General features: G+C 36.8%; 1 protein-coding gene across 4 annotated transcripts in view; it reads right to left on the bottom strand.

Annotated features, from left to right (window-relative positions):
* Positions 1–3,695: 3,695 nt before the first annotated feature.
* The window catches only part of LOC136857052 (late secretory pathway protein AVL9 homolog), a 230,883-nt gene continuing 211,781 nt past the window's right edge, over positions 3,696–22,797 (bottom strand). The window contains exons 10-11 of one of the 4 annotated variants that reach the window (XM_067135413.2): positions 5,447–5,653; positions 3,891–3,979 (exon numbers count right to left, since the gene is read on the bottom strand). In XM_067135413.2, the coding sequence (XP_066991514.2) occupies positions 5,496–5,653 (158 nt within the window). In that variant the 3' untranslated portion in view covers positions 3,891–3,979; positions 5,447–5,495. Of the gene's footprint in view, positions 5,654–22,797 lie in introns of all 4 variants that reach the window. The other 3 variants (XM_067135412.2, XM_067135414.2, XM_067135415.2) reach the window with 3 other exon arrangements.

The following is a 22,797-nucleotide window of genomic DNA, read 5'->3' as shown; positions in this document are numbered from 1 at the left end:
ATGCGATGGGTTTCTACAAGGATGATTTTCAACAGAGATTTCAACCTGTTTGTTATTGTTACTAAACAATATATTGTAAACTATGAGGTCCACAACCTCACCATGTGCTACTATTGTTCATTTCCATCTGCATCATTTGTTTTTTCATTCCTTTGTTTTCTTAAGTTAACACAGTTTTTAGTTTCTAATTATTATTTTAAATTAACACCTTTTCACTGAATTTTGTCACAGTGAGTTGTTTTTTGCTCCGCATATTGATGTAAATATTGTATATTTGTGCTAATTTTGTTTCCGTCTAGGCTCTCTTTTGTTTGTTTTTTCATTTGCTCCTTCATTATATTTTTTAGCATTTTTTCAACTTATATTATGTAAATTATTTCAAACTCCATTTTTCACTGAAGATGGCTCAAATGAGCCGAAACATGTTTGAATTTGTTTACTCCGTCTAATGACGGAATATTTATTGTATTGAATTAGGAGGATACTCTCATTTTTCACCTTTGTGAGTCTTTGTGGAGCTGATTCTGTTCCTTTGGGTGCAGTTCTTTTGTATTGAATCCACTGAGTGGAACACAGCAGACTGATGGGCAGGGGTGGTGATAGTGTTAAACTCATAGGCGTTGCTAGCAACTGCGGTGGTGGTATTGGTGCTGTATGTGATGGTGGTTGTGGCAATGACAGTTGCAGTGGTGCCAGTGAGGTCTATCATGGTTCACTTAGAACACAAGACACTGGAGTTGGATGATTTATGAGTCCGCACAAACCTTGGGCTTATAAGTCCCACTGATTGTCGATCACTTAGAAGTGTTTTTTCCTGACTGATACCCGGTTGGCTTTGGGCAAACCCAGTAAGTACGGGAAATGCCAAACAGTGTTGCACCAATACACAATGAAAAAGTCCTGGGGTGAAACCCCACGTATGCATGTCAGTCCACCTGAGCCGATCACTTTTTCAAACAGCAATGAGCCGTCATGACGGTTTTGATTTCCACACCAGATGGAGTTGACCTCGGCAAAGATCTAGTGGAGGCCAAAGTGTAGGCTACTTCGAGCCACAGGCAATGCCAATGCATTATGAGAGACTTGGTCTCTTTATTCTTGGTAGCCAGTGTTTCACCCCAATGTGCTAATTTTGGCTCATCAGTTGGTTATTTTTGTAATCAAAATTTATATCATCAAGTACCCTACCAACACTAACACATACTTCATTCTTGTAAAGAGACTGTTCTCTTTCATACAATAGCCTAAAAGCTAATTACACTATCAAACAATTAGACTGAACTTTGGGGAACTGTTTACTCACATTTCTACATTCACAGCATTTGGACAGTACAAGGACACCACAATTCAAATAGCAGGTGCAGAAGAACGTAACGGACAAGAACCCTAGAACATCCATGAGGGCCATTACCGGAGATCTCCAGGTGTCCGAGTGCAAAAGAACATTCAATTTCAGTTATACATTATGAGCAGCAGCAGTTACTGACCAGCTGAAACATCCCGCTTTAGTTTCTTTCTATGAAAACATTTTCTACCAGCATCAAAAGGTGATTATGACAAATAGAGGCAGTTATATGCAGATCCCTCTAATGTCCCATGTTTATGCATAGGGAGTTCCCTGCAATTGCGATGGTCTTAGGGTGGTAACTATCAAAGGACACATCAAGCCACCCCACTTCCTTCAAGAGTCTTGAGGTGAATGCTGCTGGCTAAGTCAAGGAACTGGAAATGGTTGTGGAGCCCTGAGTAGACAGAGTACACAGTGGAGGAACGTATGTTTCTGCAGGACTCTGTAACTATGCACAAAGCTATATCCCCTAGATTATGTAAAGCATTGTTGAATAGTAGAACACTCAACTTTCACACAATATGACTGATTTCCTAGAAAACTACCATTTCCTGAGTAATGTCAAAAGTTTCCAGTCCGACACTGAAGGTATTTTAAGAAATAAATTGACAAGAGTGTCCACCTCTTCAATACAATATATCGAGTAAATAATATTACATTAGTCTTGGGACTAGTTTCAGCCACTTAGTGGACATCAACAGCCAAAATAAAATTAAACAAATCATGTGAAAACTAAAACATATGTATGTAAGACAAAGACAAAGTTGCAGGAATAATTATAACATTAATAATAATAATAATAATAATAATAATAATAATAATAATAATAATAATAATAATAATAATAATAATAATAATCTATGGCCTCAGCTACCGTGTGCAGACATTTCAATTTGACGCCATCTGGCTGTCTGCTCATCAATTTCGACGTTACGTTTTACTCTAGGCCCACTAGATGGCAGACCGAGTAAACCGAAACTCTCTTGGGCGTCTATGGCTGAGATTTAATGAATTTTGTCGGGTAAACACCAAATGTGTCACCAGAGATATTTTACATGCCGACATCATACGACATGGAGTGTCGAATGGACTTCTTTCTGCCCTTCAAAAATCCGACTACCTCTGCCGGGTTTGAACCCGCTATCTTGGGATCCAAAGGCCGACACTCTACCACTGATCCACAGAGGCAGCTATTATAACATTAAAATACATCTAACAACAAAAATGATGGTTGTGATCTTCTTGTCAAATATGATGATGTTTTTAAGTTGAGCTAGGACCTCAGGCAATGACATAAATCTGGAAATGATAGCCATAATTAGGAAGGAATAAATAAACAGAAAAGAAATTAAAAAGGAGAAAAATTATTTGAGACTCACCTCTAGAGTGAAATATACAGTACATCTAATATATGATGTAGAATAAAACACTGACGTGCTAGAAGAAACAGGCAGGCCATGGAAGCAAAAGACTGGATAGGGAACAACACTGGCAAGTTGTAGGAAGCACGCAATGGAAATAAAGGAGTAGATAGGGTGGGGAGGGGAGGAGAGAAGGTGTGTCTAAGGTAGGGCTGAAGGATGCAGAAAGAAAGACTGCTACTGAGAGGGGAATTTAAAGAGATTATAAAAGAATGAAATTTCAGAGAAATCAAACATTTTATTTGACCTTTCAATTCCTATCTTTAGTAATCATGTCTCAGAAAAAAATAATTTGCCAATCAATCAATCAATCAATCAATCAATCAATCAATCAATCAATCAATCAATCAATCAATCAATCAATCAATCAATCAATCAATCAATCAATCAATCAATCAATCAATCAATCAATCACTACTGATCTGCATTTAGGGCAGTCGCCCAGGTGGCAGATTCCCTATCTGTTTGTTTTCCTAGCCTTTTCTTTGATTTCAAAGACATTAGAAATTTATTGAACATCTCACTTGGTAAGTTATTTCAATCCCACTGGGCGAGCTGGATGTGCGGTTAGGGGCGCACAGCTTTGAGCTTGCATCCGGGAGATAGTGGGTTCGAACCCCACTGTCGGCAGTCCTGAAGATGGTAATCTGTGGTTTCCCATTTTCACACCAGGCAAATGCTGCGGCTGTACCTTAATTAAGGCCATGGCCACTTCCTTCCCACTCCTAGCCCTTTGCTATCCCATCATTGCCATAAGACCTATCTGTGTCGGTGTGAGTAAAACCAACAGAAAAAAAAATTCCAATCCCTAACTGCCCTTCATATTGTACCCATAACTAGGTCTGCTGGTGAACAAGAGACACCCCAGGGACGCTCAGTTCAACAGGATTGGTGACTTAATAAATACAAGTGGCAGGATTTGACATGAGGTTCGAAAAATAAGAATATTTAAGTATAGAAAATCATATCACACTTTTATTCAAATAAAATAAAATATTTGCCATCCTGATATCTATGATGATGAAAAATGATTGCTACGTTATGTCAATTTACTGCTGAATCTTGATGCGACATAAAAAATACTAACAAATGGGGTGGTACATGTGACTTAGTTTTCCCTAAAGGTATTTTCCGTTTGTAAATATTAATTTAATAATTTGAAATTTATTAATCTGAAAAATGAGAATGTCGCCTCGATTCCTCGAACAATCTGGAAAAATGCATTAAATTTTAATAAAGTGTATAAGATAAAATATTCAAGATTAACAAGTTTACTTCTTTTAACAAAATATTAGTGAAATGATGTTCATCAAAATTTTATTAACATCTGAATGAAACTTGAATTTACTTTTATTTCTGATAAAAGTTAATTCAAGACATCCAGTATATCTGTTCAAGTCTTTCCCACTTATCTTATGGAAAAAAAAAAAAAAAAAAAAAAAAAAAAAAATTACATCGTCAACGTGGAAATCCTGTCCACAACTATAAATAAAATATCACTAAAGTGTCACAGATTATCACATCACAAGTGCACAATAAATGTCTTAGCACTAGAAAATCTTACTACATCTACAACTAACTACTGGAAAATTCCAAAAGAAGAAATATTTACAGTATGTACACATCACATTCAGGTACTAATCAATATCACCACTCTCCAATAAGTTCACTTAGAAATGTCGTTGAAAATGTAAAGTCTCCACGTGGGTACGAATTATGGCGACGAAAAGTGAGCTCGCCTGGTATCGAACTATAATATTATTAGGATATTAAATTAAGGATCTATTTTCCAGACTTTTGGTCCTCCAGTACATTAAAACTTCGAATTGCTGACTTACATGAGCTATATCAGGATAAGCTTATTCCAAAATATTAAGGCTGAATTATGGAGCACATCAATTGACTTATTCTTCTCATCATCGGAAGACATTATTACAATGACTACACCTCGTATAATCTCGAGGATTCATTAATCTCCTTTCTACCATGATCAACATCATGTATAAAAATATCACCACATTAACACGTGACAATTCAATATCACAAAGACTCATATCACATGTACTAATTCCACATGAATTCCACGTACAGTAACAACATTCTGATGACGACTGCTATTCATCATAACCACTTATCACACAACGTGTAGTGAGAAAAATTATAAGAACCTGTTATCATCCAAAACAAGTTTTATTCCCATTAAATTTGTCTTGATGACTAAATAATCCATTAACAATCATATATCACAGCGCATGTACTCTTAATAAATCCATAATCTCGATTTGGATTTAATATCCTGATGACATGTAATCATTATCACGAGGCACGAGTATAAGTTCATTTATCATGAAAATGTTAAAAATATTGAGAAAATATTACCTCGAAAAATTCATATGACACAGCTTAACTCACTATTATAATGAAATTCGCACAATAAGAAAGGATGGTTCTGATAACACATGGATGACTTCAACTGATCTGTCATTTCCGAACTCAACAACACGTGGTCAGGAATTAAACAAGTACATGAATTAAGTTCCAAGTCCTATTTCTCATATACAGAAATAATCAATGAAATATCGTGAAAATGAAATCAACTACAGACTACAAAAAAAGAATAAGAATAGAAATAAAGAGCTACAGAGAACAGATATAAATAAGACGTTGTTGACTTAACTTGTACCGTAGTCTTCATGTTGAACTCCTGGGGTCCTCAATCACACATTCTAGGGCTGAAATCCTTGCATTTCGTTGTTGATGCCAGTCGATATACTTAGGAACTCATGATGGAATGTGTGTAGTCTCTGGCACGAACTTCCATCTTCTGGCGATGAACAATGTAGAGGTCCTCTTCCACGTTTACACTCTCTGATGATTGCTGAAACTTGTACCAAATGAATTAAGACAAATCGTGGGCACAATTCTGCAAATTATTGTGAAAAGACACGTACATTTATGAGTTGTCCGATATTTTCGACGTCTGTTGGTTACACTAATTAGAGTCATAGGCTGGCACAATCTGAAGTAGGAGTTGAACACAGGAATGAGTAAAATATCCCTGTCGATGACAGTATCCCCACTGACATTCTGCGATGAAATAAAGCTGGCGAAGCGAACAAAGTGACAGAAGTGAGTGAGTTATAAGTATGTGAGAGCTTGTATACATATGACTCGCTTTAAGTACCGTCGCACTGCACTAGTTGTAGGAAGTAAAGTCAATTCAAGTACTGAATTCTTATTGGTTTCATTAAATAAATTCACCTTAATTTCTGCCGAAATGTCATACAAATTAAATAAAAATTCAGTTACTAATTATTGCAATTCACACGTGATATCATTAACACTGTCCAGTAAATATCATTATTGTACACTTTCTTAGTTACGCCTATCAAGCCATCGAAGCTATTATAAATATTTCCTTTGCTGTAAATCCAGTGCGACTGCAGACGAACATATTCTAGCTATTTTCATCTCTAGTCCACTTTTTTTCTTTTTTTCCGAGTCGGCTAAGCTCCCCCTTCAGGCTAGAAACAGGTTACTACCTGGCCCAAGGACACACGCGCCATGCCGACAAAGCTAGCCCAGTGACACATTGACCCATATCTGACTAGTGGAGACCAGCATACGGGCACATCATAAATTTGTCCTCTTGAATTCCATCTTCATATTGTGATCTTTCCTACTGTTAAAGAGTCCACTCAAAATTATTTGTGTACTAATGTCATTCCATGCCATCAGGATCCTGATCTATCTTTCTTTAGGGTTTGAGATTTTTAGGCTGATGATGCCCTCAACATGGGTGAAACATGTCCCTGTATGTAATATCTTAAGAACTATATCTTAAATTTAAATAAAAAACACTTCTGTATTGAACAGGTGGAATTTTTAATCTAATATTATTATTTGATTTCCCTTCCATTTTTTCCCTCTGATTAGTGTTATATAGAGGATGGTTGCCCAGTTGTACTTCCTCTTAAAACAATAATCACCACCACTCCTCCTCCTCTTCTACTTTCCTCAACATCTGCCTTGACCTAATTCCTGGATAACACTCTACCCTGGTTTATGTTCCTCCACACACTTTCCTCATATGTCTAACAATGGAATCCCCCATGACCAGAGCATCAACCCTACCCACCTCATTTGATCCCCTCCCCTCCTGGTCAGCCCTATCTATCCTGGCAGCTGCAGAAGCTACTTCTCCCTCCCATTACCCTGTTCCATCTGTCTTTTCCTATCCTCTATTCCACATTTCCCTTTCCTACCTTTTCCCTCCCTCCTATTTCCACACTACTAAGCAACAGTTCCCTGTTCCTCATCTTCTGTCTGTTCTACCTGCAGTGACTCATACTGATTTCTGACAGGCACCTGTTCTGAATTCTGATCCTGAATAGAGCCCTTAGCCTGCAGTCTCCTTCCCCTTAAAACATTAGCCCACCTGTCTTCTACAATTTCCCCTTTCCTTCCCATCCCTCTATTACACCTACTGTATCTTTTTTTCTTTCTTTCATTCATTCTTTCTTTTATAATCTCTTTAAATTCCCCTCTCAGTAGCAGTCTTTCTTTCTGCATCCTTCAGCCCCACCTTAGACACACCTTCTCCCCTCCTCATCCTACCTACTCCTTTGTTTCCATTGCCTGCCTCCTACAGCTTGTCAGTGTTTTATTCCCTATCCACTCCTTTGCTTTCATGGCCTGCCTGCTTCCTCTAACATTTCAGTGTTTTGTTCTGCATCAGATATTAGATGTACTGTATATTTAACTCTAGAGGTGAGTCTCAAATAATTTTTCTACTTTTTTCCAGATTGATTGATTGATTGATTGATTGATTTATTTATTTATTTATTCATTTATTCATTCATTGAGTCTTTACAGAATTTCCTCCCTTTTGACTCTAAATTTTAAGGAAAGAACGACGAAACCAGGTAAAAAAATAAATAACTGGTGAAGTTGCCAAACGAAACAAAACCTGTCATTTAGATTATGTAACGAAATAACTTAGAATAAGGCAATAATTGGCAAAGGTGACAAAATAAGGCAATCTACATTTGCAAGCACACACGTGGCTTTGACCCATCCTCATTGCATAAGTCGGCTAGTCTGGTATTACGTTATACGACTCCTAACCGACTCTGACAACACAATGCATTCCGCTGAGTGCACTCTCCTTCCTACTGCTGGCTCTAAGCTGTCCTCATTACTATTTATACATCTGTCCACTTGTACAATTACACAACCACTTCTTACCTCTACACCAGATTTTAATCTCACTTTCCTTTCACATAATTTTTTCACAGCACTTAAGAATAAAATTACCATCATTGTTCCATTCTTTCGAGATCAATACAATAATTTTATGATAATCACTGATTCTACACATTTCTTGCTGCTTGTTACTTAGGAACTTTTTCCTCAACTTTCCTGTTTCCACACAAGCACCTACCAAATGTAAGTCACCCGTCTTATCCCCACATAAAATACATAATGAGCTATCTTTCCTTCTGATCCAACCCTTATTTTTGTATAGCCCCAAGAGCCACTAAATTAATCCCCCTCTCCGCTTCCTATCCCCAAACCTTATGTTAATATTGGAGACTTGGACAACTTCATAAAATAAACTAAGAAAAGCTCTTTTCCTACATTCTTCTAACATTCTTTGCCTTTGTATATCCTTAATTCTAGCTGTCAGAGCCCTCTGCCTACTACTTCCTTTCCCCTTCCATGTCTCAGACCAAGTATAACCCATTCCTACACTCTCAACATAGTTTTTAATTTTACACAACCAACCCTCTATGTACATATCCTTTACTTGCTGTTTGTATGCTTCCTATAGTACTGGGCCACCCTCCCCTTGTTTTAGCCGCATCCAGTAGTTCAGAACCCTTCTGACAATCTACTTCTATATATTCTCTGAATAATAATAATAATAATAATAATAATAATAATAATACTCCCACATTCGCTGTACACTCAGGCAATTTATACATAATTTGGTTTAATGTATCCCTTTTCTTTTCAAGTCCCCATAGTTCTGCCTCTTATAATGCTCTGCTTAGCACTAATGTTCTTAATACTAGTTCTGCCTCTTATAATGCTCTGCTTAGCACTAATGTTCTTAATACCAATCTCAAAATCTTATAATTTATCCCCAGGAATTTTGTCACTAAAATCTTGACTACCGACAATGCTGCAACCCCTCTCCCCTTTGCCGTCTTAATGTGATCTTCCCATCCTCCTCTTTTATTTAACAGCACTCCTAAATACTCTATATTATCTACTTCTTCTATTCTCTCTCCTTGTAATATCCAATTCCTTTCCTTTTTCCTACTGCTATTCTTTCTTACAACTAGCACCTTTGATTTATCACTGTTCATTTTTAATGCCCACTTCCGACAACTCCTTTAAACTCTTTTGTAATCCCCCTCCTGTTAAGGTCATTAGGATGACATCATCTGCAAAAATCAGTCCTGGGATCTCTAGTTTTTTGTACTACCGGCACTGCCCATTCCCCCCCCCACCTTCCAGAATATCATTAATGAATAGCAGAAATAACAATGGTGAGAGTTTACGTCCTTGTTTGAAAACCCGCTTTTACAATCAACAGGCTCACTAATTAAATTCTCTTCTACCTTAATGCTACAATATACCTTTTGATGTATCGCCTCGATCGCCAGTACCATACTCCTTGAGACTCCCAACCTGCCTAATTTTTATATCAGTGCTATTCTACTCACTGTGTCAAATGCTTTTTCAATGTCTATGACTGCTAGGTACCTACACACAGACTCGTTCCCTATTTAAGTATTTATGTATTATCATCTTAACTGTCATAATGTTATCTATTGTCCTCCTTCCTTTTCAAAATCCTCCCTGGAACATTGATATTATTGAATACTCTTCTTCCCAAATTACTAACCTATTTGCCAAAACTCCTGCATAAATCTTACTCAAAGAGTCTAGTAGCATTATTTCTTGATAGTTACCTGGCATATTTTTATTCCCTTTCTTTTTGTATATCGGATAATTGATCCCACATTCCCACTCTTTAGGTATTTTACCACTATTGAAGATCCTGTTGAACAATTTTGTTATTCCCTCTCTCATCTGTCTGCATTTACGTATTTCTTTCCAAAAAAAAAAAATTATACCATTCCTTCCTCCTGCCAATCTACTCTTCAGTTTGCCTAACACATCCTGTACTTCCTCTATAGAGATATCTTTGTCAAGGTCATATATACTTAACTTCCATATTTCTCCAAGAACCCCTTATCTCATCCCCTAACTTCCAATTGTCCTTGCCCCCTAATAAACCTCTGAAGTATATCACCCACTGGTCATAATCAATCGACCCTTTTCCCTCCTTTATTAATTTTGTTTATTCTTTCCCATACTCTCTCCGCTTGATTTAACCTGCATTCTCTATTAATTATCTCCGTTTGTTCCGTAGTCCATACCTTCTTCCACACGACGATTTTCTTTTTGTACTCCGTCCTTAATCTACAGAAAGTTTCTCTTTCTTCATTACCTCCACTTAATCTATATTTTTTTAGAGCCTTCAAAGCTGAGCACATTAATACTTCACATTCCTTATTGTACCATCCACCCCCTCTCTTCTTCCTTCTATTCTGCCCTTGCTCTATCTGTGCAACTCTTCTTATAAGATATTCAATTAGGTGTAAGTCTCTATTGATATTATTTTCTTTAAAGGCTACTTCCCATCTGCATCTGATTAACTCTATCTCATTCTTCATGAGGTCATCTAGTTCTCTTCGTGAATCCTCAGCCCATTTATATTTAGTGTTGCTCTTACCCCTCTCTACCACCCTCTTTTTGACCCCCTCCACTTCTTTCTAACCACACCCCTACAGGCGCATGGTGTGATTCAAACCAAGCTGTGAGCTTGCATCCGGGAGATAGTAGGTTCGAATCCCACTGTCGGCAGCCCTGAAAATGGTTTTCCGTGGTTTCCCATTTTCACACCAGGCAAATGCTGGGGCTGTACCTTAATTAAGGCCACGGCCGCTTCCTTCCAAATCCTAGGCCTTTCCTATCCCATCGTCGCCATAAGACCTATCTGTGTCGGTGCGACGTAAAGCCCCTAGCAAAAAAAAAAAAAAAAAAAAAAAAAAAGCAAACCAATCTTCAATCTCTATCCTTAAGATTTTCCCTAGCATATCTTCCAAACACATCACCAAGTCAATAACACTTCCCCCTGTGCTGTAATATATGTCGATTTACCTTCTTGATCCCCTTCCAGAAGCCATTTAGAATATAGAATTTACCTGCCTCACAAAAATCCAGTAGCCTTCCACCGTAGCTGCTTTTTCCCTTGTCTTTACTACTTCTTTCTACCCTGAGGTCTGTCTCATCATCTTTATTGAACATTGGGCTTTGTTCCCCTATTCTAGCATTCCAATCACCAAGTAGTAATATTCCGCCCCCTTCATGCTTCCCCCTAATAACGCTGGTTTCTAAAAGTAACTCCTCAAAACACTTATCATTAGCACAAGGAGATCCCTTGGGGTGATAGTAAACACATGCCATACATACCTTTCTTTCTCTTCTCTTCTCATCTCCCTCCCTATGTCCAGCCTTAACCAAACTCCTTCATCCAACTCATTCTCAATTTCCTCTATTAATTCACTGATCTCTTCTTTAATTAACACTACTATTCCTCCTGGCATTCGCCCCTTATTACTCTGCTTATTTGATGACTTGCATTTAACAGTAAACACGCCCCAAGTTGTCTCCTTCCCTAGTGGTATCCAAGTCTCCAATAGTGCAACAATATCAAAACTTTTGACCACCTTTATCACCTCCTTATTACTTATTTTACTCACTAAGCCTTCAATATTCACAAATCCTATCTTCAGATCTATTTATAACTTGCCTTCTTTTCCTCTCCATTACCTTCTTTATTTTAACTTCTCGTTACCATCGCACTCTTCCCTTCTATCTCCATCCCTTCATATTTTGACAATTTCTGACATTCTTCCCTGTCTTTCTCCTCTGTACCCTTATTTTTCTTGCCCCAGACCTTTTAGACTCCTGCTTCTCCCCTTCAACATAGTGCCTTTCCCATTCTTATCATCCCTAGACCCACTTCTTCCTTTTATTATACCCACATCCTCTGCATTAGGTTTTCCTTGAGCCTCATACACCACCTCCACCTCCTGAACCCTTGAGCTTAGCCCCACACTACCTTGCTCACTTGTCTCTTCGTTGGTTTCAGTTCTTACCTAGACCTCGTGCTCCTCTTGATCTGCAGCCTGCCTTCTATCTTGCCTTGAACCCAGGTCCTCTTCATTCTTGAGCTTCTCTTCCATAACTTTCAGATCTGCTACTGTCCAAAAACGTCTCCATTTTCTGTTGGAAACAAACAGCTGTTGCCTACTTAAATGCGCCTTCAGCCCGAGATCTTGCCCTCCCTTGATGTCTCTTCAGTATCTGCAGATTCTCGCTACCTTCTTTACCCACTCTCTTAACCCAATTTTTTTCCCCTTGTAGGTTGCTCAAATTCCTTATTATTATATCTGTCATTAGGGTAGATATAAATTGTTTCCAGATTTACTTTTTTGCCTGAGGTCCTAACTCAACTTAGACATCATCATATTTGACAAGAAGATCACAACCACAATTTTTGTTGTTATATGTACTTTAATGTTATAATTATTCCTGCAGCAGTCTTTATCTTACATAAATATGTCTTAGTTATCACATGATCAGTTTAATTTTTATTTTGGCTGAAGATGGTCACTAAGTGGCTGAAACTAGTCTTAAGGCTAATTTAATATTATTTACTTAATATATTGTATTGAAAAGGAGGACCCTCTTGTCAATTTATTTCTTATAATTGCACTTCAATACGGAACAAAAATGAAATTTGTAGCTTATAATAAATGAAGTGATTATTATGTTAGCATAACCTAGGGAGTCTTTCATTTACCTTCCTTTCTTTTTGTCAATAACTTCATTCTTTGAAGGGTCAGTCCTCTTCCAGTTTTCCTCTGATATTTATTGTTAAGACAGGATGACTGCCCAGTTGTACTTCCTCTTAAAACAATAATCACCACCAGTCTCACGCTGAAGCCATCATTAGTACTCCCACCATTACTGCATTGCTGTAGCAAGTTTTGCATCAATATATTTTGTTATTCATCACATATGGGTATTTTTGTTCTGTTTCTAATGTGTCCTCAAATATATATATCTTAGAAAGCCAGTAGTATGGTTTAAAATTCACTCATAACACTGTCAGAATGAAAAAATAAATGTCATTGGAGTTAAACCGTAACATTTTCCCAAGTTGTTCTTCATAGTGCCTTTAATTAAAATACAAAGTTATTTAATCAAATGAGTTTTCTCAATTTCTTTTAAAAACCTATTAATAGTACAACAAGGTAATCCATAAAAGAAACCAACTAAGAACCAATAATTATATGTCAGACACTTTGATTGACCTCATGATTACAAATAATCCACAGAAAATCCTGAAACATGGCCAAATACCTGTCCATGACATTTTTACACACAATCTTATTTTCTTACCTTACCCACTACGTGTTCCTAAATTCTGACTGAAATAAGTTACTTACAGAGATATTTCAGAAAGTTCAGCTGCATGAGCTCAGTACCACTGCAAGAGCTTCTGTTGAAACTGAAATAGACCATCATGCAGTGAAGTGTTTAGAAGAGAGGGATTGGAATAACTTACCAAAGGGAAATGTTCAATAAATTTCCAATTTCTTTGAAATCATTTACGAAAAGGTTAGGAAAACAATAGGGAATCTGCTACCTGGGCGACTGTCCTAAATGCAGATCAGTAGTGATTGAAAGCTTTTCAAATCAGGAAGGCACTAAGTTTCACCTCAATATTAGACACTTTTGCTTGGCCAACTGGAAGTGTTCTAGAAAATTTTGGAGTCAGTGAAGTAGCATCTCTAGTTCAACACTTACAGAAACAAATTTGTCCCTGGATGATGATAAACATAGACAAAATACTCTCAATGAGAGGTATGAATTTAAAGTATTTGGAAAGGAAAAAGCACTGTGAGCTTCTGGCTTGGCACTAACAAATGAAAGATTCCCCATATTAGGAAAATAACTGCCCATAATTTCTGCCCTTCGACTGTGTCGACTGTGTGTTGAAAAGGAGGCTTCAGTGAAATGAACCTAGTCAAAAATAAATTCATGTTATCATTGAAAGTTGAAAATGTAAATAATTTTACAATGAAAGATCCATCAGTGAAGGAATTTGACATTGGACAGATGTTACTTTGTTGCCAACACTCCTAGGCATAAGCATAGATACAAAATACACAATAAGGATGTTCTGTAAAGTTTGGGGTTGGGTTGTTTCTAATATATTGTTTTTAGATAGGTAAACAGATATATAATGCTTAAGCGTTAAGTTATTAACCCTTTAACGAGTCAGACTCATTTATACAACGGAACTGAACAATTTGGTGTTGATAATATTTACTTTGCTAGTTACATTTTACAAGTTTCTTAGAACAGTATCAAAATGTAATTATGTAACAATTGGCTAGTGTCATAAATTTGTATACACACTGGCATGTTTTATTTAATTCAGTGTCTTCAGAATACAGTTCTTGGAATTTCCTCTACCGTGTCTTAGAGACATTCCATAAAAATGGTTTTAATCACCGTTAAGAAATTGGTCGATTGGATGCTACCTTTACACTTCGTGGTAATCTGTTGCAGTATATAAAACTATAAAAGCACAACACTTATTGCTATTACTACAGTTTTTTTTTATTGTTCAAAAGGCTCCTCAGAATATTAACAATGTGAGTACTAGAAAAATAACCTCACTCCTAGATTTAAGTGCTGGTTCCCAGATTCAAGAACATTTGTCATGCCCTGAAAAAGGGACTTCATTGAGATAAGTTCTAGATTTCAAGTTTCTAAGTATTTAAACAGAAATATTTGAGCGTGATTTGATAGAATCTTATGATGTTCTTTCTAGAACGAAACATGTTATTCTACTTTAATTAAGTAGTTTCTTTCTCAAGTATAATACTGTTACCATATGTTTTCTTTTTCAGGTAATTAATAAATTTATTACTCAAAATTAGTTTCGGCAGACTGAAGAATCTATTAGTTACAAATTTCTTGAAAGCAATACAAGTATTACATGTTACAAATCTCATGTTATGGTTCGTATTGAAATGTACTTACGAGAATAGTCAAATAATAATATTAGATTATAAATTCCACCTGTTCAATACAGAAGATTTTTTATTTAAATTTAAGAAATAGTTCTTAACATATTAGATATAGGGACACGGTTCACCAGTAATAAGGGCATCATCAGCCTAAAAATCTCACATCTGAAAGAAAGATAGATCAGGATCTCCATCACTTTTATACGTCCAAAAACATAAACAAGAGGATACTGTTTTAGGTACAAATATGTATAAAATGACTAGCAAGCAGAATATAGTAGTTATAAGCACTCTTATGATAAAGTTGCACAATCAATCCTTATTGTAGATCTCAACAAATGTCTTGCTTTTAAAAATGTGGCAACAAGTAGTTAGCTAAAAGTTTGAAAAGAACATGTAAACTGCTGCGCCAAAATGAAATCTGGTAAATATGGCGCTTTATTCTGGAGACGGCATAAGGAGCTTATAATAGTTTAATATTTAGGATAAAAGTCACTCTTAGTGGTAGTTAAGTTTAAATCCAAAGATGTTGTTAATTTTATATGAAAAGATAAGACGACAAACTTCTTGAAGCACTTAGGAGCGAGGACAAGTGTTCGTCAGAAACATAGCTATGTTTATAATTAGCTGGTAGACATGGTTGTAGCTTCTTGTATTAAAAGTCGAAAGGAAAAAGTGCGAGGTTGAGTAGAGCTTGTGGTGTTGTCTGAAATAAGAGGAGAGTGAAATGTTAAGGAATAAAATTAAAGGAGAAGGAGAGAACGAAAAAACGATGTGTGTGAAGATTACTTACCCTTTCAACAGTTGTGATGTTAATTTGGTTAAATATGAGATGAGCTGAAGAAAATATGTTGTGTGTGATTTCATTTATCTTTTCAACTGTTGTAATGTTAATTAGTTGCCATGGTAGGGTTTGAATGACTGATAGTTGTGCTTCTAGTGTTATACCAATGTGAGATTGGCGGGGGAGGGTTGGACGGGGTGTAAAGTTTATGTGTTATTGGATGTGGTTGGCTTGTGGGGGCGGATGGGGAGGGAGTTGTGTTTCTTAATGTGGGAGGGGTCTTGGAAGATGATCATTTTAGACTGTCTACTAAGTTATTGTGTTTATACCATAGTTTAGAGATTGCAACAACTTTGGTAAAGTCTTGTATAATGGGTTTTTGACTTCAATAATATCATTAAGGTTTGAATTTTTGTTGTAATATTGGTCTAAATATATATAGATGTTTTCTAATTCGTTCATTAATTTCCCTTTACCTACTTTTTTAATAATAGTGAAGTATTGATCTATAGTAGTGAAATGATGACCTGCTTCTTTTATATGAGAGCTCATAGCTGAAAATTTGTTGTATTTGGAGGCATTATAATGTTCTAAGTATATAGCGTGAAAGCTGCGGCCAGTTTGTTCGATGTACGAGACGCCACATTGGGTGGAAGTGAGTCTGTAAATGCCTGAACCTGAGTAAATATTATTTGAATTTACTGTGTTGTGATTGAAAAATAATTTTTGGTTGGTGTTATTTGTTCTAAAGTGTTTTGGATTTTTAGGGGGTTCGAAATTTGGTAAATGTCTGGATTGTTGTAAATGAAAGTAATAAAATTAGATTTTTTGGGTCTGTCAGAGATGAGGTTAGTTGTTAATTTGAGTTTTATTTTGTTGATTAAATTTTTGATAGTTCCTGGTTTATACCTATTAATTTTTATCACATCTTTTATCTAATTGATAGGTCTTATGGCGACGATGGGATAGGAGCCTAGGAGTTGGAAGGAAGCGGCCGTGGCCTTAATTAAGGTACAGCCCCAGCATTTGCCTGGTGTGAAAATGGGAAACCACGGAAAACCATTTTCAGGGCTGCCGATAGTGGGATTCGAACCTACTATCTCCCGGATGCAAGCTCACAGCCGCGCGCCTCTACGCGCACGGCCAACTCCAAAGTCTACTTGTGCTCGGTCAATTTTATTAGTTGAAAGTATCTGAGTAGGCCTATGCAGACTTCAAAAACAACAAGATTACTGTATATGCTATCTTTTCACTATTTATTCTCATATCTCTAGGAATGAAAACAGGTGGAAAGGACACAAGGATGAAGTAGAAGATGAAACCAATCTGAACAGTGATGGAGAGAATACAAACAATGAACAAGAAACAGACAGTAATGACAGACTTTTCTGGTGTCCTTTTTTCCCAGTTACCTGGAAGTGACACTTTGTATGGATTTAGTCTAGTTTTACAGCTGGATGCCTTTCCAGAAGCCAATCCTACAGGGAGGGGCATATTCACTACAGTGTAGTTCTGTGGTGTCTTGTAATGTGTTTTATATTATATGTAAATGCAGATGTATATAAAGACGAACACAAACACCCAGCCCCTGAACTAGAGGAATTAACTAGACGTGGTTACAATCCCCAGCCCTCCTGGGAATATAACGCATTGCTCTTTGTCCTCGTCATGGACACAATCACACAGGACCAGCAAAGAAGTGTCCCTTGGACTCTCTTATATGCAGACTTGTGGATGCCACCAGAAGGATGGCTGCAGCAAGCTGAAAACTGGAACAACCGTTTCTCACAATACTGTTTTAGACTGTACAAAAAGAAGACTGAATACCTCGAAACCATCCCAAGCAATGGATCCACGATGGAGAGACCTTACCAAAGATGGTAAGCTTCAGGTATCTAGGATCTCGCTTACAGACTGATGGTGGGATAGGTGATGAAGTGTGAAGTAGGATAAAGACAGCATGGATGAGATGGAGTGAAGTCACAGACGTACTCTGTGACAAAAGGATGACACTACATCTGAAGTCCACAGTATACCACATGGTAGGTACTTTATACGGTGTTGAATGTTGACCAGCTGACAAAGCTACAGAGCGCTAATTACACAACATGGAAATGCGTATGCTCCGTTGGTTGATGGGCGTCATACTCCTGCATTGTTATCTAAAATGTCACAGTTCACCAGTAAATGGGCATCTCACCCATCAATGAGAATGCAAAGGAAGGGAGTCTCCAATGGTATGATAATGTTCTTCGTGCCACACCTGGAACAGCTGCCAATTTCACCCACTCCTTCGGAATTGATGGGCAACGTCCATGTGGACGTCCAAAGCAGCACTGGGATGATACAATAAATGCTGATATGAAGAGTCTTAACTTCATACCACATGATGTTGAAGATCATTCAAAATGGCGAGCCAAGATTAAACACCAGTGGGAGTATGGTAGGAAGAAGATATACGTGGAAAACGACCACTGCGCTTGAGCGAGTGAAGTCATTGTTGGAGAGCCACCTCCTGCACGCCATTAGTAGGAGCTGAAGTATCAGACAGTGTAACTGTTTGTTCAGCATACTTAACTACTGTAAACGTTAATTAAGTGAAAAATGGTTCGCCGATTGTGTATGGTTGTAATCATGCGTGCACTTTGAAAGCATCAAAGGTGTAGGTTTTCACAGATTTCCCGACATAGAAACATTTCCAAAATTAGTTGCGCTAATTTCTCACCAACCTGACAGTTTCACATCTTGTCAGAAGGACTAAATATAGAACTTTTCTTATCCGACCAGCATCGGGGAATTCAAAAGCTTTTATGAACAAAATACCCTAGATTTATTTGATGTGTGGCAACTTTTGAAAAGCTTAGGTAGAAAACTGAAAGCAGTAGAAACCAAGGCACCAGCAATATTATTGATCATCTATGACTTGAGAACAATGAGGAATTCTTCTTGAGAACTTTTTTGTTCGTTCTGAACTAGGTACCTTTGTAACACTTTCACAATTAGGAAAACACACTTTCAAAAATGTGAACATGAAGAAATAATAAACAATATATATATATATATATATATATATATATATATATATATATATATATATATATATATATATATCACACACGCACGCACGCACGCACACAGAGAGAGAGAGAGAGAGAGATATTGATAATAATTCTCTAGACTACAGTATCAGTACCAGCATTCTACAAAATAAGCATTTTGTACAAGACCTGAAAAACATAGAACATTGCTGTCACACCGACTCCCTTGAATCTCATCATAACGTCTGACTGAAATACAGGCCAAATAGATAGTTTCTCGTTTCACAGAATGATAAATGATCTATATTAGCAATTATGGATCACAACAATGTAAAACGTGATGAAAGGGTGAGGCATTTAAGTACTCTAAAGCATCAAAGAAGTAGATTCACAGTAATGTCTACCGCAAGAAAGAATACGGCTGGAGGACAAATATACTTATCAAAGTAACTGCTGAAATGGTAACGTTGGCTATAGTTCTCCGATTGCCTTCACTATACAAGATGATGATATATTTCTCATGTATCTTCCCAAAGGAGTCCATGAGTTGACCCACTACACAAACTGGCGACAAGTTATGGACTTTACATGTAACTAATCTCATTATTAGACCCGTATTGAACTATGCTATGATATACTAACAATTTGTTGGTTATTTTGATCCACCTTTTCAATACAATACAACAATTATTACAATAACCAACAAATTGTTAGTATATCAAGTTATGGACTGCCATATAGCATTAGTTTTCCTAGCACTTTCCCTTGCATAGGGGATATTCTCTTTATCTATATGAAGACAATGTGCAGTATTTAACACACTGTAATTTAACACATTAGGAAAGTTCTTGTGCTAAACAATACATGCCACACTTCTGCACATTTCATTCACTGTTTCACTATCTTTACAGCAGAAACTTTCAGTAGCAACGAAAATCGCTTTGCAATGTTCACATTTACACCAGTCGGTGTTTCCCTGCCCCTCTGAGGTTGGCAGATGCAGAGTTGGCTTCAGCTGAACATTAGTTCGACAGTTCTGCATTCCGACCAAACAACCGAGTAAAGTAGGCTTCGGCTTACCAGTGGCTCTACAGCTCTACATTTGGGAGACAAAGCAGGGCTGAGAATGATTTTCTGTGGTTTTCCATTCTCCTGAACAAAGGCAAATGCCAGGAAGAGAAAAGTGTTGGGACCATCACAAACACCTTGTCTCCGAACCAGAAGAATTAATCAGATGCGATTTTTCCCGACCCAGCCGGGAATCAAATCCAGGGCCCTTTGAACTGAAGGCCTCAACACTGACCATTCAGCCAAGGAGTCACGCATACTTATAATACACTTCTCAGAGTCAAGAAGAGAAGAAAGGGAACTTGGTATGATTTTGAATTAGCTTATGAAACTCACATCATCTTAATGTTTAATGTTGTATTGTATGGTACTTGCAGCATTGTATTTACAGATATTAGTTAATTTGTACCTTTCTTCTGTCCACTGAGCAGACATATGAGAGAACCACTTCTCTACAAATGCATTATGTCCAAGAACAGTGAAATAATACCCTACAATTTTTAGCACTAGAATTCTATTCCCCAGAAAAACAATCACTGCAATATCGCTGCAGTGATGGTAAAGAATAATGTATACCTTCATGATCAAAGACATGGTTTTGGTATATTAATGGTTCAGTAGAGTGAATAGCTAGATGTCAAAAGAAGGTGAAGGAACTCTGTATGTCAATAGCGCTTTTTGGCTACCTAATTTGTGATTCAGTTGAACAGGACAGCTCACGGCTGGCAAATTAAGCCTGTTTAAATATATTCCATTTTCTTGAGAAGTACTTGTCCAATTTTTGAAATAATCACAGTGCTGAATTCATAACGTCTGTATGTTTATGGCTAGGTGTAGAAAACAGTGTAGTTCCGTTAGGAAAAAAGTTACTACCATTATCTCACCTAGGGAAGTGTCTGGCTCCATGGCTAAATGGTTAGCGTGCTGGGCTTTGGTCATAGGAGTCCCGGGTTCGATTCCCGGCAAGGTCAGCAATTTTAACCATCATTGGTTAATTCTGCTGGCATGAGGGCTGCGTATATGCGTTGTCATCATCATTTCATCATCACGATGCGCAAGTTGCCTGTGAGCATCAAATAAAAAGAGCTGCATCTGGAGAGTCAAACATGTCCTCGGACATTTCCGGCACCAAGTCATATACCATTTAATTTCATTTACTTAGGGAAGTAGTGTAAGTTCAATATCTCTAACGGTTCACAAGTTATTTGACGTAGACATCTCAGCTGAATAACCTGAATAACGAATTATAACCATTATAAAATATCAAAGCCATTTCTTATTAACAGTGCTGATGTACCGGTAATTATTTTAATATTATTACTATTAATTATAATTTAATTTTTAATTATAATTTTTTTAAAAGCGTGTGCTGATACGACTGTATATAATTAATAATAATAAAATAACCTGAATAACCCTGTATATATTTACCAGCTTTAATCAACCACACACTGCTGCATTATTTAATAAAGAGCACAAAAATTCATTGAAGCTGCCCAACAAAATTATGAGCACAATAAATAGAGGGATGGTAGAACTACAGTTAGGCATGAATAATGAATGTCCAACCAAATTCAGTCATAAAATCCTATAATATTTCTTTGTGAGGTAAAAGTGATTTCAATTTTACACCAAACAGAGCACATAATTACTTCAAAAACAAGTGATGATGAATACTTGGAACAAATTATCTTTACAATAATGCATTGTCTAAATGACCTAACAAAGATGACTTTTAAAAAAAGTAATTTTTAACATCAACTGAATACAATCATGTTTCACTTTTGGCAACGAATCACAATTTAGTTAGTATTTACAGGAATTCATTACATGAAAGACAAAAAAATGCATTAATTGTAATTCATGATTAATTTGGTCATTTATGGAAGTAAAGAAAATGAGAAAATAGAGTATCTACCATATACCATATTTGCTCACCTATAACACACTCTTTTCACTTATTCTCACCTTCCCACACATAATATAGGTTAAGCTGGCACGGTTTAAAAGCAAAAAAAAAGAACATCTAGATAGACAAAGGAAATCAAAACACAAAATAGTTATTTCAACTTAAACTTTATTTATGCAAAAAGTGATATTGGCACATTTAAACAGTTTTGTACCAGCCCCCTCTAGCATCACCACAGCTGAATGGTTATATGGCTAAGCACCACACAGAGTTCAAGGCTGTGCTGTGTTGCCATGTTGTCATGTGACAACTGCCTGATATATAAAATAGAAATAATTTTCTTTCTTCACACTGTGGAAGGAATCAAATGTTTTCTTTGCTCCCAATAATTTCTCTCTCTGGTTACACACTTCGTATTTATGACTCACCGCACTCACCCCATCTTTTGCAGCATAATATAACATACTCAACTTGAAGGATGCCATAAAACTTATTTTCTTGCTCACTTTCACTCATGCCTGTGTACTGGATACTTCCTAATTGCACACTACAAGCGGCCGTGTCGGACGCAGAGATCGGAAGCTGGAAGGGCAATGAGAAATTTAGGGTAGGGGAAGAGAGCAGCCAAGGCCATTGCATAGGAAGTGAAGAAATATTGGTTTTACCGATTAATGAAATATTGCACTTGAAAGATGTTTCGCGATAATTTTTTTTATTCCTTTTGTTTTTCAATTATTTTTTCCCCCTGAAAAAAATTGTTGAAAGAAAAGGAATATGTTATAGGCAAATAAATATGGCATTTTGATAACACACCAGTTTACCTCTAACCAAAAGCATGATTTACAGATACTTTTCAAGGTGAAATAAAATAAGACACCCACAAGAAATACACACACATTATCATTCTCACGCTAATAAGGAACAATTTTGTTTTCACATGACCAAGTGCTGTGAATCACTGAGAGAAATGATTTTATTATGTTTCACTATACACTTGCCAACATATTAATCAAAACAGACATGCTAATACTTTCCAATTCC

The sequence above is a fragment of the Anabrus simplex genome, chromosome 1 (genome assembly GCF_040414725.1).
Source record: "Anabrus simplex isolate iqAnaSimp1 chromosome 1, ASM4041472v1, whole genome shotgun sequence".
In the NCBI taxonomy this organism is placed as follows: Eukaryota; Metazoa; Arthropoda; class Insecta; order Orthoptera; family Tettigoniidae; genus Anabrus; species Anabrus simplex.
This window is presented reverse-complemented; position numbering and strand designations above follow the sequence as displayed.